The sequence below is a fragment of the Tiliqua scincoides genome, chromosome 4 (genome assembly GCF_035046505.1).
Source record: "Tiliqua scincoides isolate rTilSci1 chromosome 4, rTilSci1.hap2, whole genome shotgun sequence".
Taxonomy (NCBI): domain Eukaryota; kingdom Metazoa; phylum Chordata; class Lepidosauria; order Squamata; family Scincidae; genus Tiliqua; species Tiliqua scincoides.
The window spans coordinates 118732616-118758739 of record NC_089824.1 but is presented as its reverse complement, the minus strand read 5'-3'; the positions used below and the strand labels follow the sequence as shown (position 1 = coordinate 118758739).

Sequence of the window (26124 nt, the reverse complement as noted above, 5' to 3'; positions counted from 1 at the left end):
ACTGTAAAATAAACTGACTTTTTGCAAACGACTGGTACCCACCAAAAAAAGGTAGTATGTATTTGTGGAATGTAATGGCAATGAAATATGGGTGTGGAAAATAGCAAGTAACAGGTGGTTGAGTTATGCCCTATCAAGGAATCTTCATTTAGACTATTTTCTGGACACAATTCAGTTCAGAGTTCAGAATATTAAGCTCATTAAAATGGGCACAGGCATACTTAATTCTGTGTTGGATTGTACTTTCTCTGTGTAGGGAAAAAGGCACAGTTTTCTTTTTTTGTGAGAACTAAAAATGAACCAGGGGAGGGGCCACAGTACAGTGGCAGAACACATCCTACGTATGCAGAGGGTTCCAAGTTCAATTTCCAGGTAAGACTGGGATGTCTAAGACCCGGAGCAGTTGCCCATCAAAACAGAAAATACTGAGTTAGATGGCCAAATGGTCTCTAACTCAACTTCCTATTTTCCCTTTTAACAAAAAGAACACATTCGGCTCAAACTTCTGGATTCCACATTAAATGCCATATTCTGTGTCCCACTGCATTCTAATAAAGTAGATTTCCAATGTTTCTGGTTATACATTCAACAGAACTGCAGTACTGATTCTTGTAGAAGCAATCTTTTAAACCACTGCAAATACTGGACAAGATCCACTTGAACCGGTGTTCAAGTGTCATTCATTTAAGCACATGTTTAAACAATTCCCCTTGAAATCAATGAGACTTTGGGTGGATTGTACTCACTTCCTCCTTGATGTCTACAACCCTAAGTTATCCCTACAGGGGATACAGTTAGGGATAACTTCACATTTAAATTTATATTTAAATTTATACATTATTAAAACAAAACCTCTCAAGTGAAACCATCTCAAAGCCAGCTGCCTGTATAATCATTTCCTGTACTTCTACTTTCAAAGATTTTCATTAAGATTACTTACCAGACTTCAAGAGATAACTCCAAAATAATTTCTATGACCTAAACAAGAAATATTACATTATCATATTTTTTTGTCAAGAAGTTCATGACCTTTCTTCACAAACTAACAAGTAAAATACAGTCAGTTCTTACTATCTGCACACTCTGTTCCACAGATTTCCTTGTCCATGGGAACAAGAATGTAACTCACGTTGCACCACCTAATGCCTGCTCTCAGCTATCTGCAGCCATCCTGATGATGTTCGGTGCATCTATAGTAGCCATTTTTAGGCAACCTGCTAACATTTGGAGGCTTTCCACAGCCATCCTGAAGCTATCCTTGGCCATTTGATGTTGTCCATGGTATTCTGAAGCTATCTGCCGATGAGTGTCCTGACCTGATTAGCTACCTCTGCCTAACCTCCTAACTTGCCTCCAATGGGTTCAATGATTCCTTATCCGCTGATTCAGTATCAGCTCGGTTTTCCAGGAACCTAGTCCATGCAGGTAATGAGAATTGACTGCAACAATGTTAGCTGCCTTTGCAATATGATTAATTGAAGCCTGTATAAGCAGAGGAGAAACAGAAAATTTCAGAACTGATAAAAACATCAGCAGAGTCACATTGTATCAGATCAAGGGTCATGTAGTACAGATCCTGTTTTCTCTCAGGAAAGCAGATGCCTTTCAGAAGGCTGCAAGCAGAACATACAGTACCTGTTTTCTATAAGGAATCAAACTAAAGCTCATAAATTAGTTGTTTGTACATTTCATCTTGGGGGTTTCTTTAGGTTCTGCCAGCAAACAATGGACCATAGGCAAGGGGAAAGATCAACCTGGCCCTCACCATTGGCCAGAGAATGGAACAGCCACAGAGTGCTCACCTCTCTGCCTGAAAAAAAAAAACCTCTATTCCAGGTCCGGAGAAGAAACTGGAAGCATCACCCAGAGGATTAAAGGGTTCGTGGGTTGTTTTCTATTATTATCCCCCAGAGATAATTTTGATTTTAAAAAACGGATCAAAATGGACTAAAAATCTATACCAAGTGGGGACCTGGAGGGGGACAGGGGCAAATGCCCTGAACACTGCATTTGCACAGCACTCCAGACCATGTGGGAAGCCTTCTGAGGTTTCTGACGCAATCTTAAGCAATACTTCCAGTTTCCTGGAAGTACTGTCTAAGAAAGCGGGGAAGCCTCAGAAGGCTTCTCCAATCGCTCCTAGCATCGCGTGTGGCTCCACTGCACTGGGTAAGTATGGGGGCAGCATTACACAGCAGGGCGGCATCGCAGACCTTCGTCCCGGGGCGCAACAAGGGGCAGGTCCATTACTGTCTATACATAAATAGGTTGTGAGCTGCCTTGAGTTCTTTACGAGTGAGAAAAGAAAGGTGGGATATAAATATTTTAAATAATAAATAAAATCTTGTCAGGGAAATAGTGGACAAGCAAGGACACAATGACCTGAACAAGGGAACACTTAAAAGATGCCAAGAGTGGAGAGCGGTAGAGATTAAACTGAATTTGCCGTGAAAGTATTCCAATGACTGATCAAAGCAAGGATAGTGACTGTGAGAACACACACACCATGTCACATTCAGCCCATGGCAAGCCATATATGTAAAGATTGGCACTATTCAGCAAAGAAAACGGATCACCTTTTGACACAAGCCTGCAAATTCTCTAGCTGCTGGGTTTGCAATCACCGCAATGAGCAGTTGTGCAAATTGGTCCTCGAGGTAAATGCTACTTTGAGATGACAGTTTCAGCAACTAAGCAGAAATCGATTCTGGTCATATGCTTTCCAATGCACAAGTTCACCACCTCTTGAAAAACCTTCAAAATGTGGATTAAGCCAGGAGATGAGCAAGTCCTGTTCTGAACACATCACCTTGCATCAGTCATTTGGATCTGTATGTGGTGCTCTGCTCATCAGCCCTCTCCACATCATGCTTAACCCCAGCATGGTTACAAGTGACATTCCTGTTTGACAGGATTACATGGGATCCATGGCCAGGGAGAGCTGCTTCTACAATCTATGAGTTACTGTAATTTCTCCCATGCCTCCACAATAGTTGGGAGAGTTGCCACCAAGATCAATGATTTCAGATTCTACCAACAAAATCCTGAACTTACTTTACTGATGATGAACAGGACTTCTTTCTTCTCTCCCACTTTCAGAGATGAGATCTGAAATGTTGCTGTACCTATAGTCTCATCCATCACATAATTGGCATCCATAAGAGTGACCTACAAAAGACATACACGTATTTTTTTTTAATCATCTCTCTGCCTTCAGTTCCTCTTTGACTGTGTCTTGGACAAATTTAAATAACGTAGCATTAAACACTCAGAAAACGTTTGTGGCTTAGCCTCTTGGTCAATCCAACTTTCATTCACAAAATTCATGTCTCAACAGCCACTTAAGAATTGGCTATATCAGAGATCTGAGAATCACATGTAATCTCTTCAACTCAGGATCAAAACAACCACCACCTTTGTCAAGGAAGGCATTAGCACATCTTGGTCAGATACAGCAACACAAGTGCATTAACAGTTTAAATAAGATGCAGCTAAGGATATTATGATCAATGTTCCCTGTAATTTTTGCTGGGACTGAGCAAAGGGACTAACTTCCAGGTAAATATGTGTGTAGGACTACAGCCTTATTTTCAAAATACCTTGCTAGGACAGCTACAGATTTGCCCTCACCATCCCAAAGAGTCTTTTAAAATCTTTAATATAAAATAGAAATTCGAGCAAAAATTCAAGTCCTTGGGTACATTAGTACACAATATATCAAATATGGAAGGAAATAAAATCTTCGGGGGAAAGCAAGCTCACCAGTGCTTCACCACCAAAACCACAGGAAGTAGATAAATGGACACAAAATATTGCCCATCCACATTTTGAAAATGCATTTTTCAAAAGAAAAAAAAAAACCAAATGCACACCACTGTAATGTCAAACTGTGCCTATGCAAGAACCAAGCATCAGCTGCAGAGAAAGATACACTATCAAAACAGTAGCTCAAGACCAGTTCACACATACATCTAGAGTAGACCACTTGATTTGTTGTCAGTTGATTAGTTAATATTCCACAATTACAGGTGTGCGTTACTTAACCATGGAGATATACGTACAGCTACTCTGTATATGCTTTTAACAATGATAGTAAATGGGACTTACTCCTGGGTAAGTGTGGGTAGGATTGCAGCCTAGGATTGTTAAAAATTTTCCTGCTTGATGATGTCACTTCCAGTTATGACATCACTTCTGGAAGGGTCCTGACAGATTCTCATTCTAAAAAGTGGGTCCCAGTGCTAAACATGTGAGAACCACTGCACTAGAGAAAAAAGGCAGAAATTTGATTCAGGAAGCAAAAGAAACTACACATTCCATGCTTCTCTGTGGGCGTGCCCAGAAACATTATTTTCTGTCAAGGAGAAGTTCACTTCTGTTTCTTGCAAACCCTCTTTGCTTCTGACTTCCTCCATCCCTTCTGTTGTACTTTCACTTCTCATCATATATAGCTGAAAAAAGAAAAAATTGTTTCACAAATGCACTTGCAAAGGAGAATTTAAGTGCAAGAAGGCAGGCCTGCAAAAGGATACTTTCCTAGGCATTAAACATCTTAAGGCTGCAATCCTCTCTAAGGGCCCAATCCTATCCAGTTTTCCAGGGCCGGTGCGACTGTGCCAGTAGGGCATGAGAACACAATGGAACTTACTTCTCAGTAAAACATGCCTAAGACTGCACTGAAAGTATGTTAACTATTGCATATGTTTTTAAAAAAATCTGATAAAGAGAAGCATTTACTGTCTTATTTTCAAATATACTCTCTTGACTAAAGATTATTATTGCCTCTTCAGTGTTTTGGAATTTTCATCACGTTTTCCCACAATTGGCTGCATGTGGAATATTTTTTTCTCTAGAATTTATGAAGTTACCAATCATATTTTATCCTTATGCATTCTCCTTACGGGAACAGACACTTCTGTAATGTTGGGACTTGGCTTTGGTTTCGAAAACGGACTTTTGCCACAAGGCATTGATAGCTAACATACTTTTTAACGACTTCATCGTGTTCTTCCTCAAGAATTTATGAACCTATCCCCAAAAGTGAGGAACACCTCATAAAATTAAGTAAAATAAAAACAGATTTCCAATATTCAAACTGCTTGCTTTAGTGGGAAATGACATCATTTGACCTTAACTTTAGTAAGTAATGAATCACTCAGTTCTAACGCATAATGGCTGACCCAGGCTCTAAGAAGAAAATCAATGAGATAAAGTCCCTTATAATTTATTCCCAATTTCCAAGAAGAAGAATCACCAAGATATAATTAGTTTCTGCTGCTTTTCAAATAGGGGAAGTCAACATATGTGCAAACCTAGAATGTTCCTACACTATGCATCGGATGACAATATCTTAATCGCTACAGTTTAGCTTCTCATATGGTCCATACGCCAACAGAGCCTGTTTTGTTACCTCCAGAACATTTTCCTGGTTGGGGTCCAAAATAAACTCAAAGGTCTCGTTCCACTCAGGGTTCACGTCGTTATTGATGTGTTTCGTTCTCTTCCTGCTGTCTGGAGCCGTTGGGATGAATAGCTCCACGTAAGGGTCAGGAGTGTCAACTGTAAATAAATCAAGACATGCAGGTGTCAATGTAGCCTGCTTCTTCAAAACCCTGGATGGCATACAGCTAGTTGCTCTCAACTGTTCAGTAAACCACAGCATAGTTTGGGGCATTTGTTCCTGCCTAGGTATCCTGGAGCAATCTGGTGAAGCAGACAAATCAAGCAAGCTATCTGTCCTCTAGTCGAAAGCCATAACAAAATAACAAATGCAAGAACTAAAAAAAAGGAAAGTAAAACTGTTTATCATCAGTTCATAGACAGCACAGGAATACATACAAAAGCAACCCAAAATAGAATTTAACCATAATCCTTTAGCTCAAACCACATTCAATGGCCAACACCCAGATCCCAGTCCACAACATCAAAACTATGCCTTTGCTTTCGTTTCAGGATTAACAAGACGGCCACAGGAAAAGTTACTGGGTATGTGAGAAAAGAAACACACATTATACTTCTATTTCATACAACTCACTAGAAAGACCCAGGGCAGAATAATGCAAGACTGGTAAATACCATGACATTTTCAAGGGCTTTCTCTGGTCACTGGTCCATCTCAGCCTAGGATAGACAAGCCAGGTAGTGATGACATTAGCAAATTTATCCACTGCATATAACAGGAAGCCAATATTAGCCTCATAGCTCAAGCCTATAGACATCTACTCAGAAGAAAGTTACATTGTGCTCAGTGAGTTACATTGAGCAAGAAAGTTACACTGTCCTCACTTTCCTTACTCCCAGGAAAGTGCGTATAGGATTACAGCCCTAAAGATGTAAAATAAATGAAAAATCTCCATGCTGATCCTTGTGTCTCTTATAATTCAATATCTAAAACTTAATTGACTAAACTACACACCCACCAGATTGATTTAGCATCCCTTGAATCCCTGGGAGGGTGAAAAAGTTATTCCTCCGCCTTTAATAAGCAAGTAAGAGTTCTGCAATCTTCATGTAATTTCTAATAACATGCAAGTCTGGGGGGGGGGGGTAGCCATATTAGTCTGGTGTATCAAAAACAAGTCTTTGTGCCTATATGAAACAAGACTACTCAGGATGGAATTCTACATACATTTTTCTAATTTCCACTGAACACAATGGGACTGACTTCTGTGTAAACATTCATAGGATTGCCTTCAAGTTTTTGTTTTTTGTAAATGGGCACTTGGTATCTATTAATCTCATTTGCAAATAATAAGCCATTAGCTAAAAGTTTTCCTGAAAGGCAAATCTCATTCTTATCAGTTATACTTCCAATGTTGAAGACTTTGTTAGGGTCAAATGGTTTAATTCCAAACTAGATCCCATTACAATGATTTAGGTTGCAATCCTAAACACTTGTGTAAGAGTAAGTAGTAAGTCCCATTGAAAACAATGGGACTTACTTCCAAGTAAACACATATAGAAGTGTGCTGTTAATGACTCACAGCCCAATCCTATCCACACTTTCCTGGGAGTAAGCCCCATTGAATCTAATGGGACTTCTTTCTGAATAGACATGCATAGGATTGGGCTGTTGTTTACTCATACCATGCTGTAGCTATTAAGTATTGTTCATTTCCTTTCTTTAAAACAATATTACAACAATTCTACAGAAAAACAAGTATGTTTCTTTTTTCTTTTCCCACATGCGTGCAAAACCGTATTACAGAGGGTGAAGCCGCCATGAAACACACAATTTATCATCTGTGACACTTATTTGAAAAAAATTGTATCAAAATTCTTACAAAGACCTCTCAAGCACATTACATATTTTAAAATTAAAAAGAATAATGAAGGCAACAAATGAGTTCAGCACAGCCACAACTCACAACCATATAGTAAGATTTTCACAGAATTGCTCCTGCTGAGCCACACGGCTATGCGGTTCAAAGCCAAGGTCTGTGCAGTTCAGAGCTCTGTTGAACCAGAAGTTGGCAGTGATGGGCAACATCATTGCTGAATGCTGAAAGACACCCCACCCTGCCGTACAGCAAGAAAAGGGGTCCACACAGCAGCATTAGCTCCTTATGGGAATTGCTGCTTCCTAACCTTCCTGATCACGTCTTAACACTTGTGGGCAGGAAATGGGTGGAGAAAACCAAACATCTTGATCCATTCCAATTCAATAGTTGCATTCTGTAGTCTACTGCGGAAGTGTCTTTCAGCTCAATAATGGAATGTCTTGGGATACTGAAATGTTTCTATGAAACAAAAGTTTCTTGGTCTATAAAGGTATCACAAGGTACAACTTGTCTGGGCACAAGTTCTGCCAACTGCTTGCCAATTGCTTGCGTAGTATTTCAAGTTTCAGGGGTAAATCAAGGCAACTTATTATCATAAAGTCTTCAACTACACCCAAATTACCAGGGAATATTCAGCTCTAACCATTCAATTCTAGGCATGTCTACTCAGAAGTAAGGTCCATTGTTTTCAACAGAGCTTACTTCTAGGAAAGTAACGTATAAGGTTGCATCTTAATTTAATCTGCTAGCAGGTAGTTCTTTATGAGCGGATGTCTGGCTTGTCTCCCTTTGCCGTATATTCATACCATATAAAGCCTGCAACCTTCTGAGCTTCAGAAGTTTCTAGCCTTTTTTCCTAAAGAATTACGAGATCCTAGAAGTCTCTGTCAAGCCAAAAAGGCCTGTTGCCTGCCGCAATCAAAATCTGCCTTACATTGACAACAAAATCAATGTTGGATTATTGTATGCTCTTGGAAAAGATGTGGTCCTGGAAACAGGCAATGAAGTTACTAGACAACTTCAGGAAACCACTGAACATAAGGCATTCCTACATATAGGATCCATTGGGCCTATAGGAAAAGGAGGATTTTTGACTTTTGAACTCTGTTAATTTAAAGATGGTTTGGCCAATGTAGGACGTGTACATTTCTCGCTCAAAGGGATGCTAACCAGTCAAGAGTGTTTGCTAATCAATGCTCCAGTGTGGCCATCATGAGGATTGCATGTGTCCAGTATTTGTCACCACAGACGAAGAGAGGGGGGAGGGGTGCAGAGCTACAGAAGCACAGTGGAGCAGAGCATGTTAGCATACTCACACTGCACTCTGGCACATGTACAGGAGGGTGTGGGGGAAACCATCTAAAGCGGATATAAACCTTCTGCCAGAAACATGGAGAAATAAACCTCTAAATCAATTATCTTCAACCACTGTGCCACAGGTGTACCATGGGAGCTTGGGGGATGGTCATTTATTAGTAGGGCCTCTGGGAAATGCAAGCTCCTCCCCAGAGCTGTGCCTTGTCAGCTGTCCAAAAACTGATGGTATGTCTTAGCCATTTTAATGCCTTCTCAGTGAGCCATGCGATGATAAGGGCTGAAAACAACTGCTCTAAACATACATAATAGTCTTCATTTGTACCATCTGAAGTGTCTGTCATGTCTCCAACTGCTCCTCCCTCTTCTCTAACGTTCTCAGCTTTAAATTTACAATAAAGGCAAGTTTACAAGCAAGGTCTGCCCTTTTCCACCAGCCTCGTAACAGGCACAAGTCATGCTTTATATCCTGCTAGAGAACAGACTACTACACACAACCACTCATGAAGACCTAAAAATGTGAAATGCTGGAGAAGAATTTACTCATACAGTTCCCCTGATAAAATCAATTCATTACCTGAGCAGTATGGGTTTGGGGTGCCTTGCCTTAATTGTGTGGAAATTTTCATTAGCTTCTTAAAAACATCAAGTTCAAAAATAGCTCTACTTACTGTTAAGGCTTAACAGTAGTATGTGAAGCTATCTTTCAGCTTGGTGTTTTTAAGAAGCTAATGAAAATGCCCACACAATCTACTTTTTGGGAATTTGCTTAAACTCCACATTCAGAGCAATGCAGGGCAGAGCAGGCCTACAGCTAGGTCACAGCATGAGCCATTATAGAAACGCATAAAAATGGAAACAAATTCCAAATGTCAAATCCACTCATTCACTTTCATTTTCCCCTAGAAGTCAGAATAGGGAAAGGCAGAGCAGAACACTCAAATTGTACGATGTTAGCAATGTTAGCTTTCACAAGCACTGTCTCTCCAATAGCTAATGAAGTACAACAGAGTACTAAAGCCTGAGATCTTGTGCCTTAGTTTGGCACAAGATCCCAATGCAAAAATTGTTGTGGTCAGTTTATAGGAGTGCAAGAGCTGCAGCTTCCATATGTTAAGGGCAAGGTTATGGGATCTGGGGAAACATGGAGTCTAATGGCGGGGCATTAGACCTTATTTTGCAGGTTCCAGGGAAGCAAGCCCAAGCTTAACACAGACATGGGGTTGGTCCAAAACGTCCAAGACATTTTGCTCAAGAAAGATGGCAGCCCACCCCACCCCCATTCAAAGTACTGAAGGTTGTGCCCAAAACATACATCTATGAAGCCAGGCTGCTAAACGCAGTTTTGCAACACACCAGGCATAGCCCTCAATGCAGTGCAAGAAAATTCAAGGCTCATCAGTGCCTTTCCCTAACCACACCTTTAGAGAAAAATAGAGCTCATGTTTCCTTTTCTGAATCCTTGACAAATTTTTCCTTTACAAAAATGCAAACCATTTCCAAGAAAAACTTTGCTAACCACACCGGCGTACATTCTTGAGTCAGAATAAGAATATAGCACAAGCCACACAAATCTTCAACACTCTTGTTTAAACTAGGGGGATGCCATTCTCCTACCTACAGCAGTGAAAAAAAATAAGGAGAAATTTCTTCAAAAAAAATAAAATAATCTGTCTCTGGACCACTCCTTAGTTTAACCTCATTCTTTCCTTATGAAGGGGGAGGAGGGCATGCAAGGAGGTGAAAAGCAGCAGCAGCTAATTTCCTTTTCACTGAAAAATGCATATCACCATTCCCTTAGGCCAGCTATTTTCAACCTTTTCCCATCTCATGGTACGCTGACAAGGAGCTAAAATAGTCAAGACACACCATTGGTTTTTGGACAATAAACAAGGCACACCGCACTACCAGCAGGGACTCACATGCTGCAATAACCCTACTAATAAATGAGCCTTCCACAAACCACCGTGACACACCTCCATTCACAGCACAGCAATGTGCCATGGCACAGTGGTTGAAAATTGCTGCCTGAGACAAATAGGCAACAGTCTCTGCAAAAGTCATTGTGTGTTTTTAATGTGCATGCTCCAGATCTGATTAAGCCATTTCTGCTCAACGCTGCACATACGCAACAGGGACCAAATATGTATACCTGTGGGTCAGACAAAAATGGGTTAATGCACCAAAATACCTTGGGGGGGGGGAATAAAACTCTGAGTTTTGTTGGGTTAAAGGAGGAAGAAGAGAAAACATCACTAAGAGTCCTTTTAGAAATATAGCTCTGCTGCCAGGCTACATGGGTTCAGAGACACTGAAATAGAAATGACAACTGCCAGTTAGATATAAAAGTAAAAACCTATTACATGTTTACAACATTTTGGGAACTTCTGGAGAAGAACAGACAACCCTACAGTTTGTAACACAGGGACAGGATAGAGGGAAGGAGAGAAATTGATGTTTAATTCACGCTTGGTTTAATTAACTTGGATAAGGGCAAGAAGAAGACCCAAGTGTTTTCTTTTTATTTGTCACTTTTTCACCACTGGGTAATCTTCCCCTTCCCTCTTGATCCCAAGACAAAGCCTGCAGTGTATGTCCATGTAACTCAGAGTAATCTCTTTTGAATACAGTAGGACTTACTTTTGAGTACACAGGCATAACCAGCAAAGAAGCAGGAAGAAAGCAATGTAAATTTAGAAAAGAGAAGAAAGACCAGGTGTTCTTTTGTATTTTTACACAGGCAACAAGCCCTTTTTAGCTGCCACCCCCATTGCTTATTTTTCCTTAAGAGAGAATTTTCCATAATTGCATACTGTCTGCATACTGTCTGCCCCAAAGTTAGTTGCACTTCATTTGCCTGGAGACAGACTGATTCTTGGGAAGGGGGTAGTGGAGGTAACCTTGTTGTCTGGAGAGGAAAGCACCCCAAGATGATCCACTATCCATACAGCTGCATGCGTAATATCCCCTACAAACTGGGCAAGAGACACCTTTTCAAGTGCTGTTCCTCTTATATTTAGCAGGGCGAGAGAAACTGTGCCTTCTTCATCCCAGCACAGTGTCTTTTCTAATGGCTGTTTGCTGGGGTTCTTCTGCATCTTTTTAGAATGTGAGCCCATTTAGTTATTTGACTTTGGGCACAATCCTAACCAGGTCTACTCAGAAGTAAGTCATATTTTGTTCAATGGGGCTTACTCTCAGGAAAGTGTGGTTAGGATTGCAGCCACAGTCTGTAAACCACTTTGTGAACTTTTTCTTTGAAAAGCAGTATATAAATAAAGCAGCTAGTAACGTAACTCCCAAGAACCAATTCAGGCAGAACCCTGGAGTGAAAAGCAATGAATTCCAAAGAGATCATTATCAACGATTTCCTCATCATGAAGCTGCCATAGGATCATTTCACTATGGGTTCAGCATCTGATTCAGCTCACAATAAGCAAAGATTTCACTTCCTTTATCCTATCCACAAGAGTGAACTGAACAAATGGAAAAGTGCTCAGGTAATCACAACACACTGATTGAATCATTGATTGGTTCAATAATCATACATTGGACATACATGTCATGGGAAGTGCCTCGCTAATTTGACAATAGAATGCCCTGAAACAACTAAACCATGCCAGCAGCAATGACTGTGTCTGATGAAGCAAATGTGTCTGATGAGTGCAACTTGTCTGATGAAGCAAATGTCTTTTTGGATGCATGACCACAAGTACACAGCGGACACAGACCAAAGACCAGTGGTTGCCTGCATCTTACAGGTACATGCCCACTGCTTATTTAGAGCCCTATCCCTTCCTCCCTCCCCCCTCCCCCACAGGATGCTCTAAGCTCACGTGTTTCATAAAGCAGGAAGCAACTTGGACTAACCCAAGCAAATAAGAGCTGACTGCTATGTGACTAGCTCTCTTGAGATAACTTTGGGCTATGGAACTGGTCTGCGGCACCAGACCAGTGTGGCACCAGAGATGCATAAAACACCCTCAGCCCTCTATATGAGAAGGGTTCCTTTGCTGAACTACAGCCCTTCCGCAGTCACGTTCCCAAGTCTGGCACAATTTCTTAAATATGGTTAAAAGGTTGCAATACTACAACTGCACTGCAACATTCAGCATTCTGTGCCAGAAAAGCATCAATATTGAAATATTTCTCTATACTAATTCCAGATACTTCCAAACATGAATGGGAAAGCTAAGGAAGGAGCCACAGGCTGTTTTATTAGAGCAGCGGTTCTCAAACTTTTTGGTCTCTGAAGCCCTTTACACTCCTAAACAAAGTCTTGAAGAGCCCCAGAACACCATGTGCAGAGTCTCAGGGAGCCCCAGAACACCAGCACATGCATGGAATAGTATGGCAGATGGCAGCCACTTATGGTGTGTTCGTGGAGCCTCTCAACAGGGCTCAGGGAGTCTCAGGGCTCCTAAGACCACACTTCGAGAAACACTGTACTGGAATATCGTTCATGGCTATTAGAAGGCTCTTATCATATGGTTTTTACATACTTGGTCTCTGTATTTACTTTCTATCTGGTATTTACTCTCTGCTGTCTTGACTGAACAGAACGTCTGTATTTTCTTCTTGCTAAACCAAAACCAAACAGACTCTCAGTGGCCAAGAGCTAGACCCCTAAGAGGAGGGCTGACTAACACTAGGAGCCAACAGTCGCAAACACACTCAGTCACCCCTTTCAAGTGGCAGCAAAGGAAAGCCTGCCATTGCTGAACTGCTCCCCCCCCCCAAAAAAAAAGAAGTCCAAGAACAAAACAGGCAGGGATGTGCCAGAGTGCCCAGTCACATGCTGGGTTGTGAGTCTGACCCCGACTTGAGTTGACTTGCAATTTGTAACAGACAGCCTTCGCGATTCCTCCTGAGCTGCTGTAGAGCTGCTGCTTTTTACTCAAGTTCAAGTCATTACTAGAAATGAGTCTCTGCACAAGTCAGGCTCAGTCAAAAAAAATGTAAGCAAGCATGCACACACACCCACAAAACAAATCACAAGTACTCACAAAAGTGAGTTGGGACTCAAGTCAATTAGAGTCATGACTATCTTCCAAGTCATTGGCCCAAGTCATGAGTTGGGTCTGAGTCAGTGATGTCCATGACTAAACATGAATCATGAAAACACACATGATTCCACAACTTGAGTCAAGTCTTTACAAGTTGAGTTCCCACCCCTGAAAACACGTAATTCCTCAGTGGTTGGCTACAGCTTAGGGGAAGAAAAAGCGATGGAGGGCAAAACAAGCACAGCTTCTAGAGGTTAGCAGCTAGCTCTGCTCTCCCTTCTACTAGGGAGATGGCGACTGTTTGGGAAAATGACAGTCTCTCCACTGCCAACACCCAAGACTAGAGAGCCCACACAGAACGAGGTTGCCTTGGGAAAGTCCTTCTCCCTGATTGACAAAGATAGTCTCCAAATCAAGGGCAGCCCCTTTAAAACTAGCAAGTAGGAGAATGTGATGATCTGAGAGGTGTGGCAAATTCACTCCATCCAGAGAGAATTTGGACCAGAAAGGTAAAATAATAAAGATACAAGACATCTATTAAAAGGTTGAGAAATCCACGCAATGGATGGGAATAGGCAAGGAAGGAAAGTCTGACATTGATCATGTGGCGAAAGGTGAAGGGGAGCTCTGGCAAGAGGTTAAAAGGTGAGCTGAAAATAAAACAAATCCGTAATACAGGTAACTGAGTACTTTTCCTGTCCTAATTACTCATGTTGTTCCAGGGTCTGGTGCTAGGACTCACATGGGAACAGAGGTGTTTGCTGCAAAGAAACAGCTACTTTAAGCAGGTCATACCCCTGAGCAAGAAGCCTGCTTGTATGTGTTCTTAAAAAAACAAGGGTTGACAAGGGCCACAGGCAGAAAAAGCGGTGCCACAGCACAGAGACCTCGCATGGCTATGCTGTGGTGTCTTCCCAGTATCCAGCGATGACATTATCACCATTTTTGGCTCCAACGGAGCCTTAAACTGCATGGAGCTCAACCAAGAACTGCGCAGCCATGCAGCTTAGCAGGAACACTGGCCATAGGTTCATCTGATGAGATGGTTTCTCTGATGAGATGGAGACCATTCCTACCTGTCTTTTGACCTGGTCAGGTGGCTTGGATGACTAATTCCCAACATATAGGCTGGATAGAATCTCTTATAGGTGGGGCCTCCATATCTGTGGATTCTGCATCTAGGGATCTGGTTCAAAACAGGTTCCCCGGACCCGCATGGAGCCAGACTCAACCCCACATAAGCACTCGGGAGGTGACCAGAGCTGCACTCAGATCACCTACAAGGGCTATCTGAAGCCCACAAAGGCAGCGCACGTTCATCCACTGCCTCTGTGGGCTTCAGAGTGGCCATTTTGGTCAAAAGAACGTAAGTTTCGGTTTCCCTTTGGAAACTGGAAGTGATGTTTTTATGCCATATAAGAATTTCTGAGGCCTGGGGAACCCTGTGAATTTCCACGGGTACCAATGCACCCACCTGCATTGAGAAAGTAGAGGAGAAGCCAGCAAATCTACAGAACCACCTGTCTGCTTGACCTCCTGCAGACTTTCTGCCATGGTTCAAAGGGCTTCAGGGAAGCATCCTGGGACAATGATTACTGCAACAAGATGTTTCAGCAGTCTTTTTAGAATAATGAGGCATTTCAGAAGCTGGGGGGGGGGGAGAAATCAAGGGTTTTCTTCACATTTAAAAGCCAAAGAAAAATAGCAAGACTTTCTTTCTTAACATTAAAACCCGCTCTTATGGCAAGAGTGCAGCATGTATTGTTATACGCAGGTCCCCAAGCAGAACACACGACAACAGTAATAACAGAGCAGTACTCACGCATATCTCCAAAAGCCCCTTTGGTGACATTCTTGGCTTGCTTAACTGTCACAGTTAATTTGTGTGAATACTGGTGCTCCACCTGAAAGCCAAGAACAGCATTTGGTGAGGGTGGGGTACTCAAAAGCCACAGAGCAATTATCAAACAAAAACACAGAAATCTCTCCAGTCACTTTGCCATCAGTCAAAGATTTCTCCCAATTTTCTCAGATGCCAATGAAACACGCACAGGAAGACACAGCATAGTGAATCTGAGGCGTCCTCCTCCAGCTTCAGCCTGGCTGAAAATTCAACCCAGTGGACTACATGGAGTTGGCTGTCTGCAATCACTCCTGTACACCTTCGTTTTAAATTTTAAATTAACGCTCCTCCCCTCTGAACACTGCACTGCCAAGACTTTTCATGAGTCAGCAAGGGCTGGGAGTACAGGAGGCTCATCTTCACAGTCTGCTTGCCATTCCCTCCCATGGAGAGGGTTCAGTCATACCTAAATAAACATATACGTACACTGCAGTATGATGGGGGCGTGCAGTTCTACAAATGGATCCACATTCATGATGCTAGTATAAGATCATGTCCTGATTCTCAGATTATAATGCTCCTCATTTCAGACATCCCGTTTCCTACATTCAAACTTTTTCCTTCGTTCAATGCCTAGCTTGTATTCATTTGATCATATCACTTTTCCTCTTTATTCTCTCACTGGCTTCCTTTTCCTCAGCCTGTTTAGTTTCAGTCACTTCTTTTGGTCTCCATCTGTTTACATCTGTAGCTGTAGTTTATCTTTTATTTTAATAGGAAACTCAACAATAGCGTTTCAAAAAGAGAGAGAAAATTGTACCTCCACCCATCTACAGGAATTCAAAGCCTAAGAAAAATGTGGTGTTTTTACCTGTTCACTTAGTGAAAAATATAGAAAGGGTGTCGGTGTTCTGAGTTATTAAAGTGAATCTGTGTTAAGGATCATCGGGGCATGCCATAGGTTCAAATGCAGTTCTGCAAAGGAGAATTCAGGTTCTGCTACAGCAGAACCTGCAGCTATAATTAGAAAAGGAAAACTACAGAGGTTTTAGCTTTGCCTATGTTGAAAATAGCTTCTCACTGGCCTTTCCAGATAACAGCTGTTCACTAAGAGGAAGGTATAATTGTAGCTGTGTATAAGTATTGTGTAAAAGCTACAAGACATACCCAAATCCCAGCACCAGGGTGCTGGGGGTCCTGTGGCTAAGTCCTGCAGTGGGCCCTTCACGGGACCCCATGCACATTAGGCAAATTGGGCTGAGGGTTCAGAGACTGACATGACCTAGCCAACTGGGCCCTCTGAAGGGCATGGACAATGGCCAAGCTGGCCAAGCCACGGCCCCATCCATGCCAAAACCACTCTTGTCATTTGCATTCATTTGTTCAGCAGTTGCCAAGATCTCTATTCAGACTCATCTGTGTCCAACAAGACTCTACACTTAATCCTTCTGCATGGATAGGAAAAGTGGGAGGCATCTCCTAACCTTGTCAACTAGTTCCAGGAACCCCCACAGATGCTGAAACCCATAGATAACCAAATCAGCATGCTGGGCATTCACTGGGCCTCCAGATGTGACCAGAAGCGCCTTCTAGTCACGTCAGGAGGCATTCCAAGGCTCCGAGAGGGTACATGCTACCTCTCCAGGCCCCGGAAAGCCCCCCCCCAAGGTATCAGAAGCCTTTCTGACACCTCTGAGGGGTGTTCCAAGGTCCGGAAAGGTCATACACAGCCTTCCATGGCCTCAGAAAGCCTCTCAGATGTGACTGGAAGGCACTTCAACTGGCACTGGAAGGCACTTCCAGTGACATTGGAGGGTCAGATTTGGCCCTCTACCACAGGTTTGGAACCCACAGTGAGTCAAATCTGTGGGTTCCAAACTCACAGATAAAAAGGGCCCATCTTTCTTCAGACTGCCTTCTAGTGGACAGTTCACAAAGCCATCCCAGAGTCCTAGTCATGGACCACAGTAAGGTGAGAAGTAGAGAGAACAACCTACCTTTCTAAAGGTTGGCATGACTGTATGGTTAAATGGCACTATTGGCAGCCAGCCCCTGTTGTGTGAAGAGGGGAGGATGACATTTTTGAACCCATGTTTAAAAGATTCTACCACTGAACCATACACACAGAAATCCCCAGCATGTTTGCATGAGCAATATTACTAGTATATTTGTTTTTTGCTTCCTGTGCAGCAAAAGCGAAGAACCCAATTAGCAAAAGATAAAAAAGAGCTGCAACTGAAATGAATGGAAAGAGGACTACAGACAGCTGCTAGAATGGCTGGCTTTTGATACAGTTTGACTGTGGTGACTGGTTTTATTAGGACTGCAGTTGATCACACTTGTCTTTTCATCCGATGGCTTTCATCATTTTGTATTGCATGCCATGAATTATGTATTTCGGCCTCCACTGTTCCAGTTATGAAATAGTCCTGAAACTTAAGAGATGAGCCTATGCTTCAATCCCTGGGAAACTGCTTTGCTACATCATTAGTTTGCTTTCAGATATAAATATTCTAAATTCTATTTGGAATTTAAATGGCATGAGTTACAAAGCTAGGAGGGTGTATACCTTAAATTAGAGCACGGGATAGGTGTCCACAGCTAGGTCAGGTAGAGACTGCTGCATATTTGCCAAACAGGGATCACTACAAAGGAATTCCTGCAGGAGTCATCACTCTTTCCTGTACCACTACCTGCCCTGCTTCCCATATGCCCCCTTGTCTCCATATCTCTTGGCCTACTCACTCACAGTTCTACAAGGCATCAAGTCTGATGAGCTCAGCTCAGTTCCGCTCTGGCTGCATAGACAGAGGGGGATCTCAGAGTAAGAATCTGAGGCAGGATCTCAATAAGTTGAAGGTAAGGGGGGCAAGCAATTCCCCCTCCATATGCAGATAGATAACTTGGGCTTTCTGCAACACACCTGAAGTTCTATGAACTTAGGAGCATGTTACAGCGGCAGTGGTAATGCTTTTCCTGGATTGTAAAACTTCAGCCACTAAACCAGGGATAACATATTAGGATGATCAGAACATAACAAGAGCTCCACTAGATCAGGCCAAAGGTCCATCTAGTCCAGCTTCCTGTATCTCACAGTGGCCCACCAAATGCCCCTGGGAGTACACAAGACAACAGACACAATCTGCGTCCCGGTGCCCTCCCCTGCATCTGGCAATCAGAGGCAGCCTACCTCTAAAACCAAGAGCTTGCACATACCTACTATGACTTGTAACCTGTAATGAACTCCAGAAATTTGTCCAATCCCCTCTTAAAGGCATTCAGGCAAGATGCCATCACTACTTCCTGCAGTAAAGAGTTCCACAAACTAAGTGCACACTGGGTAAAGAAATATTTTCTTCTGTCTATCCCTGGGGTCGGCAACCTGTGGTTCCAGAGCCGCAAGCGGTTCTTTCACCCATCTGCTGCGGCTCCGTGCAGGGCCAACCCGCCCCGGCAGCCTCAGCACCCGCGGGGAGCGACCCCCTTTCCCCCTCCGAACCGGTTGGCCCCGCACCCACGACGCAGCTGCCGCTCACCAGCCCGAGCGCGCGCGTGTGCAGCTCAGACACCTCCTGCCTGCCCCTCCCCTCCCCTCCCTGAGTCAACCTCTTTCCCCCTCAGAGTCGTGTCCTGCCCGTGGCGTGTGCTGCACAGTATAGCCTTTGAAGCCCCCTCCACACCGCAGGGGCGAGAGGGGGATGCCTCCCGACGAGGCAGCACGAGGGAAAGTGGCGCTGCGTGAACTGCCATGGCCGCCTTCCCACGCACCCCGGCTGACCTCCCTCTCTCGCTCCCCCCACAGCTCTCCCCAGCGTGCCTTGGACGGGAGCTGCAGTGTTGGCTGCTGCATGCTGTGTGTTGGTAGCGCCACGCTTCACAGCTCCTCATAAAACGGCTCCTTCAGGAGCCTCCCCCCGCCGTTTGCTTTGGCTCAGTCTCCCCTCTGCCTTCAGACATCTCGCATGCGCCCCTCCCCGCCTTTCCCCTTCCAACGTCTCCCTCCCCCCTGCCTGTCTACAGAGAGGGACGGCGCAGGCAGGACAGAGAGGGACGGCGCCGGAGCAGCTCCCGCCCAAAGAGCCCCTGCCGCCCCTGAGGGCGAGCCCCCTCGCCGCTGCGTGTCCCCTCCCGCCCGAGCCACAGCGCCAGCCGCCTGCCCGTGTGGCAGGGTTTTACACCCTGATCCCGCTTCCCACAAGCAGCCCTGAACCCCCTTCCCACAAGCAGCCCTGACCCCCAAGCAGCCCTGAACCCCCTTCCCACAAGCAGCCCTGACCACTTCCCACAAGCAGTCCTGACCCCCAAGCAGCCCTGACCCCCTTCCCACAAGTAGCCCTGACCCCCAAGCAGCCCTGATCCCTTCCCACAAGCAGCCCTGACCCTCAAGCAGCCCTGATCCCCTTCCCACAAGCAACCCTGACCCCTTCCCACAAGCAGCCCTGACCCCCTTCCCACAAGCAGCCCTGACCCCCAAGCAGCCCTGACCCCTTCCCATAAGCAGCCCTGACCCCCTTCCCACAAGCAGCCCTGACCCCCTTCCCACAAGCAGCCCTGACCCCCAAGCAGCCCTGACCCCCCTTCCCACAAGCAGCCCTGACCCCCAAGCAGCCCTGACCCCCCTTCCCACAAGCAGCCCTGACCCCCAAGCAGCCCTGACCCTCTTCCCACAAGCAGGCCTGACCCCCTTCCCACAAGCAGCCCTGACCCCCAAGTAGCCCTGACCCCCCCTTCCCACAAGCAGCCCTGACCCCCTCTCCCATGCAACCCTGACCCCCCTCCCCTAAGCAGTCCTGACCCCGTCCCACGTGCACCCATGGGTGTCTGGATAATTGATGGAATACTGGGGGGGGGGGCTACTGGACATGCAAGTGCAAATGAGGACGCCAATCAAACAGCATTATGGAAATATCTTCAATAACAGTTTGTCAGGTATTTAATATTTTTTTCATTAATATTTTAAAACTCTTTCTTAAAAAGTTTTTTTATACATAGCATAAAGGTAAAAAAACTATATATGCAGTGTTATGTATCTTAATTTTAGATGTCAAAAGGGTTTTGTGGCTCCCGAGGTTTTCTTTTCTCCGGAAAACGCGTCCAAATGGCTCTTTGAGTGTTTAAGGTTGCCGACCCCTGGTCTATCCTAACTCTCTCAACACTCAACTTTCGTGGATGTCCCCTGGTTCTGGTGATATGTGAGAGGGAAAAGAGCATCTATTTACTCTGTCCATACCCTGCATGATTTTGTATGTCTCAATCATGTCCCCCCTCAGGTGCCTCCTTTCTAGACTGAAGAGGCCCAAACTCTGTAGCCTTTTCTCATAGGGAAGGTGCCCCAGCCCAGTAATCATTTTGGTTGCTCTCTTTTGCACCTTTTCCATCTCCACTATATCCTTTTTGAGATGTGGCGACCAGAACTGGACGCAATACTCCAGGTGTGGCCTTACCATCAATTTGTACAACAGCATTACAATATTAGCAGTCTTATTCTCAATGCCTTTCCTAATGATCCCAAGCATGGAATTTGCCCTCTTCACTGCCGTCGCACATTGGGTCAACACATTCATCGAGCTGTCCACAAGGACCCCATGATCTCTCTCCTGATCAGAAGAGCTCTCTCCTCTCAGACAGCTCAGAACCCATTAGCCTATATGTAAAGTTTTGATTCTTTCCCCAATGTGCATGACTTTACACTTACTTACATTGAAACGTATCTGCCGTTTTGCTGCCCAGTCTCCCAGTTTGGAGAGATCCTTCTGGAGCTCCTCACAGTCTCTTCACAGGAACCTCTCGGAAAAGTCTGGTGTCATCTGCAAATTTGGCCACCTTGATGCTTAGCCCTGCCTCCAGGTCATTTATGAATAGGTTGAAAAGCACCGGTCCCAGGACAGATCCTTGGGGCACACCGCTTTTCACCTCTCTCCATTGAGAAAATTGCCCATTGACACCCACTCTCTGCTTCCTGGCCTCCAACCAGTTCTCAATCCATGAGAGGACCTGTCCTCTAATTCCCTGACTGTGGAGTTTTCTTAGCAGCCTTTGGTGAAGGACAGTGTTGAACGCCTCCTGAAAGTCCATATAGATAATGTCCATGGGTTCTCCCACATCCACATGCCTGTTGACGTCCATGGGTTCTCCCACATCCACATGCCTGATGTCAAAGAATTCTAAAAGGTTCGTGAGGCAAGACTTACCCTTACAGAAGCCATGCTGATTCTCCCTCAGCAAGGCTTGTTCCTCTATGTCTTTTGATTTTATCTTTGATGAGGCATTCCACCATCTTACCTGGAACAGAAGTTAGGCTGACTGGCCTATAATTACCCAGGTCCCCTCTCCTTCCCTTTTTAAAAATTGGTGTGACATTTGCTATCCTCCAATCTTCTGGCACCGTGGTCGTTTCAAGGGACAAGTTGCATATTTTAGTCAAGAGATCATTCTTCAGTTCCTTAATAAATCTTGGGTTGATGCCATCAAGGCCCAGTGACTTACTGATCTTTAATTTGTCAGTTAAGTCTGAAACATCTTCTCTTTTAACCTCTATTCGACTTAATTCCTTGGTATCTGCCTGAGGTCTTCTGCCATGAAGACAGATGCAAAGAACTCATTCAATTTCTCTGCCATCTCTAAGTCTCCTTTTAACTCACCTTTCCCTCCCTCACCATCGAGAGGGCCAACTGCTTCTCTGACGGGTTTCGGGCTTCTAACGTATTTGAACTGTGATACATTATGATTTGTGAATCATAATGAATTGTGATCCATATGTGATCCACAATGAATTGTGATCCATTATGATCCAGGACCTCTTCTAAAATACACACACGCGCGCGCACACACACACACACACAGGCGCGCGCACACGCACACACCACCCTGAATAAAGAAAACCAGTACCTTAGGCTAAACCTTTATCCAGCTTTCTGCATGCAGGACATGTATTACTTAGGGGAGCAATCAGACAAGCAACCCCTACCTACCTGTCTGAAGTGGAATAATGAAAAAAGAGACTTTTATTTATCAAATGTATATACTTGCTCATGCTGATTTGTGGATATCAGGCCTAAATGCTTATGCCTGGGTCAAAGAGCCTCGCCTTTTTTAAGAAGACAGAACTGTACAGGCAAGCCTTCCGTTTTGCCCCTGCTGCAAACATCATGTAGATAGTTTACAAGGATTGCAAAATATTTGTGAACAGCTACAGCAGAGCTATTGCAAGACAGAGATTCCATCCAGGAGGTGGCAGTGCGAGCTTATTTCAGCCTCTTAGTCATCCTGCAAATTATCTTGGAATTATCTTGCAAACAATAATCACCTGAGATGATAAATTGATAAACTGCTAATGTTACCATCCCTGCCTTCCAAAACACATTACATTGCCATTAATAAAGGCTGAAAGTGGTGAAAAGAGGTGCCTGCCGAGACAGTATGCAGCACTTAGAAGGGTGACTATGCAAAGGAAAACCCTAAGCCACAAAACTGATAGAGGATCACTTCGAGGAAGCAGAGAGAGACTATTTTTAGCAGCATTCTAAATCAGCATTGTGACAAACGCCTTCAGTAAACAGCTTCCGAAAACAGCAGGCTGCTTTCCCTCCACCAAGCTCTTTCCAGAGAATCTGAGTAAACCTGACTTTTTTTCATAGTTCTGATGAGAACAGGAGCTCATTTCTGGTTCAGCTGCCAGATACAGGATGGAAATCTAGATGAATTTTTTTTTGCAATATGAAAATGATGCAAAGCCTTCTTACCAATGATTGCACCAAGGTGCTAAAAGTGACCTCATAAAACGACAGGAAGCCTTTCAGAAACTCAGCCACTCACCACATGTGCAGTCATTCAAGGAGCTGTCATCATTCAGATACCAACTACCAGTACTGCCCAAATACCAATACAAGTGCTCACACAGTGTTTATTCGAGATGTCTCAGTGCAACTCTGAAATATACCATGCACAGTTCAGGTGCTACAAAGCAAGCCGTAACATGCAGGCAGACAGTAGTCCTACTCAAAGAAGGAAGCAGGGCAAGGGAGCCATGCTGCTTTCCCAGAACGTAGGGGCACATCAAGACGTGGCCCAGAAAGGTTAGCTGGCCAACCAGCACTGGCTCAGCAGCTTTGGCTACACTCAAGAAGATAGAAAGGGGGGTAGGAAGGAAAGGGGGAGCAGAGTGTTATCGATCCTGGGTGCCAGTTAATGTGGTGGTCCTTGAATGGCAGCCAGAACAGAGGTGGCTTACCGCTGCACCAGCAGGTTTCCCAAGACAAAAAGCAGCAAGGCAGGATATCAAGTCTTTTTCCCAAAGTCAGGAGGTCTTAGGAAGCCACTATGGTCACAACATACAACTCTGCTGCTCCAGCAAGACATCTGAAGCAGGCCACTTGCATTTGAACTTCGGAGCTGGCATAAAGCTCCATTAGCATTTTAGAACAAGAAAGGTTGCATCTGACCCCCTGCGCTGATAGAGTGGGGGGGGATTTATTGATAGTGTGGCTTTCTTGACCTGTGGCTCAGAGGCCTCTGGCTATCAGTCCAGGAAACAGTCACGTTTATTGGTTTTGTGCGTGCTCTCCTGGCAAGAGGTCAGCAGCAAGTGTATAAGTGCAAGCCTTGGAAGAAAAAGAAATAAAAGATGGACTGGGTAGCATACTTTACAAGTGAACAGGAACCTGCAAGGTTATGGACAAGGCTAGAAAGAAGGTGCTTGCAAAGAGGAATTCTGTAGAAAATTTTACCAAGGGAACGTGCTTTTAAGCAGCATGTAAGCAGGGCAATCTACCATGGTGGTCATGTCTGGGGACAGATACTGCTCCCAAGCTAGACCTGTGAAATAGCAGGTATGGGCATATGTCCCCACAAGTAAGGAGCTGTTACTTATTCAGTTCCTAGTTTAAAGAATTGTAGATAGCTCTCACAAAGTTTTAATCCAGGGTGTTAAACTCATTTCATACAGAGGGCCAAATAGCATTCATGATGCCTGCTGAGGGCCGGAAGTGATGTCATCAGGCAGGAAGTGATGTCATTAAACAGATCGTAACCAAAAATAAGAACCTTTTCTCACTTGGGAAATCATTAGCTTCAAATGACAGAAAAGGAATTACACAAATCTTGATCATATTTCAAGAGATAGGAGAGCACAATTTTCATTTGGGCTGCCCTTTCAGCAGTAACATCTCAGCACTGATCAGCAGCTGAAAGCCTGAGGGCCGGATCAAAAGTATCCACGGGCCGCATCCAGCCCCCGGGCCTTATATTTGACACCCCTGCTTTAATCCCTTACTTAAAGCATTTTCCAACATATGAGATACATCCTTGCAACTCACAAAGCAGGATAGCTTTCAAGTCCCATTACTTTAATTTGCAATTGAAACTTTAGGCAAGTTGTCACACTGCTTAACCAAGTGACAATTACAGATCTAAATCCAGATGGCATCTGGTCTAGAATTTGTTGTTCTAAATAAATCAGCTTTCTTAATTAAAACAGTTTTTCATTCTTATCTTTAGAATTATTCCAATGATGACACACAGAGTGCTGAGGTTCATTTCTCCTCTTAACTTAATGCCCCAAAATTACTCCCCCATTTATTAAAAATGTCTATTGTTTACATTGTAGCATGCCAATATTGCACATCTCATTACAATAATTGACTGCAGTATATCTTGAACTCCAAAAATTTAAAAGTCAGATCTACTCACCATGATTTGCTGATAGGGGTCTATACAGGACATTGTGATTTCAGCAAGTGAGCTTGCAACAGGGGATGAATGACAGTATCAATCGCTGATGTAATGTTATTTCAGCCTGGGGAATCTTCAACTTTTCAATTGCTCTTTTCAGGGCTGCATAGCAAAACCACAAAAACGTTTACATGCTCATCTTCAATTCTGTAGCACATCTCCAAATCCACAATCATGGCCCCTTCACCCTCAAACCACCTTTCATCAGACCAAGCTCCTGTTGGGTTAAGAGGAAAGCAAAGGCAGAGGGAGAGCTAAGCAAAGGTAGTCCCTAGCCAGCAAAGAGGAGCAGCTAACTTAACCCAAGAGACTTTTATCAAGATTATTTTATTCATTTGCACCCCACCTTCGAGGACAAAGTCTTCACAAGACGGCTAACAATTTTTTAAAATACATCAAATCAATCACAGTGACAATAAAATCCAAATAAAATCAGCAGCAGCAGATCTAAAAAGATTTTTAAAAAAAATTTTAAGAGCATGAAAGGGCTTGGCAAATCTCTTTCCAGGGAAAAAATTTCAGTGCTTCCTTGATCCTGTTCCACACCAGCCCAATCTTCATTAAAGGCAGTCCATCGAGTAGGGCCTGTAGTGTCAATAATAGAATAGGATCATATAGGTGAAGGTGGTACTTCAAAATTAGGGAGTGCTACCTGGTTAGATCAGGCTTCTTTGCAAAAAGAGGGTATCCTCGCTGAAGTTCCAACCTGTGTGAGAGGTTACAGGCTGAATCCCTGCCTGATATCTTTGGGCTTGGCTAGTTCAAGAGCCATCATGAGCCTCTAGTTCTGATAACCCATTTTTGTCTCTTCATGGGAAGGAGGTCTGCACTGTTCAAATGTCAGTTAAACTTAACCGTAAATAACCCTTTGGTCATACTCTCAAACTCCTCAATGTTTACGGAAGCCTGTTTGCAGTTTTTGCACACCCAAGCATGTTTATTAGGAAGTAGG

The 26124-nt window shown here is 43.9% G+C and overlaps 1 protein-coding gene across 2 annotated transcripts in view; it reads right to left on the bottom strand.

Moving 5' to 3' along the window:
• Window positions 1–25910, bottom strand: part of PLA2G4A (phospholipase A2 group IVA) — an 80364-nt gene extending 54454 nt beyond the window's left edge. For both annotated transcript variants that reach the window (XM_066623972.1, XM_066623973.1), the window contains exons 1-6: window positions 25825–25910; window positions 25131–25274; window positions 15423–15504; window positions 5411–5559; window positions 3055–3168; window positions 941–978 (exon numbers count right to left, since the gene is read on the bottom strand). In XM_066623972.1, the coding sequence (XP_066480069.1) occupies window positions 941–978; window positions 3055–3168; window positions 5411–5559; window positions 15423–15504; window positions 25131–25163 (416 nt within the window). In that variant the 5' untranslated portion in view covers window positions 25164–25274; window positions 25825–25910. The remainder of the gene's footprint in view (window positions 1–940; window positions 979–3054; window positions 3169–5410; window positions 5560–15422; window positions 15505–25130; window positions 25275–25824) is intronic.
• Window positions 25911–26124: the final 214 nt, after the last annotated feature.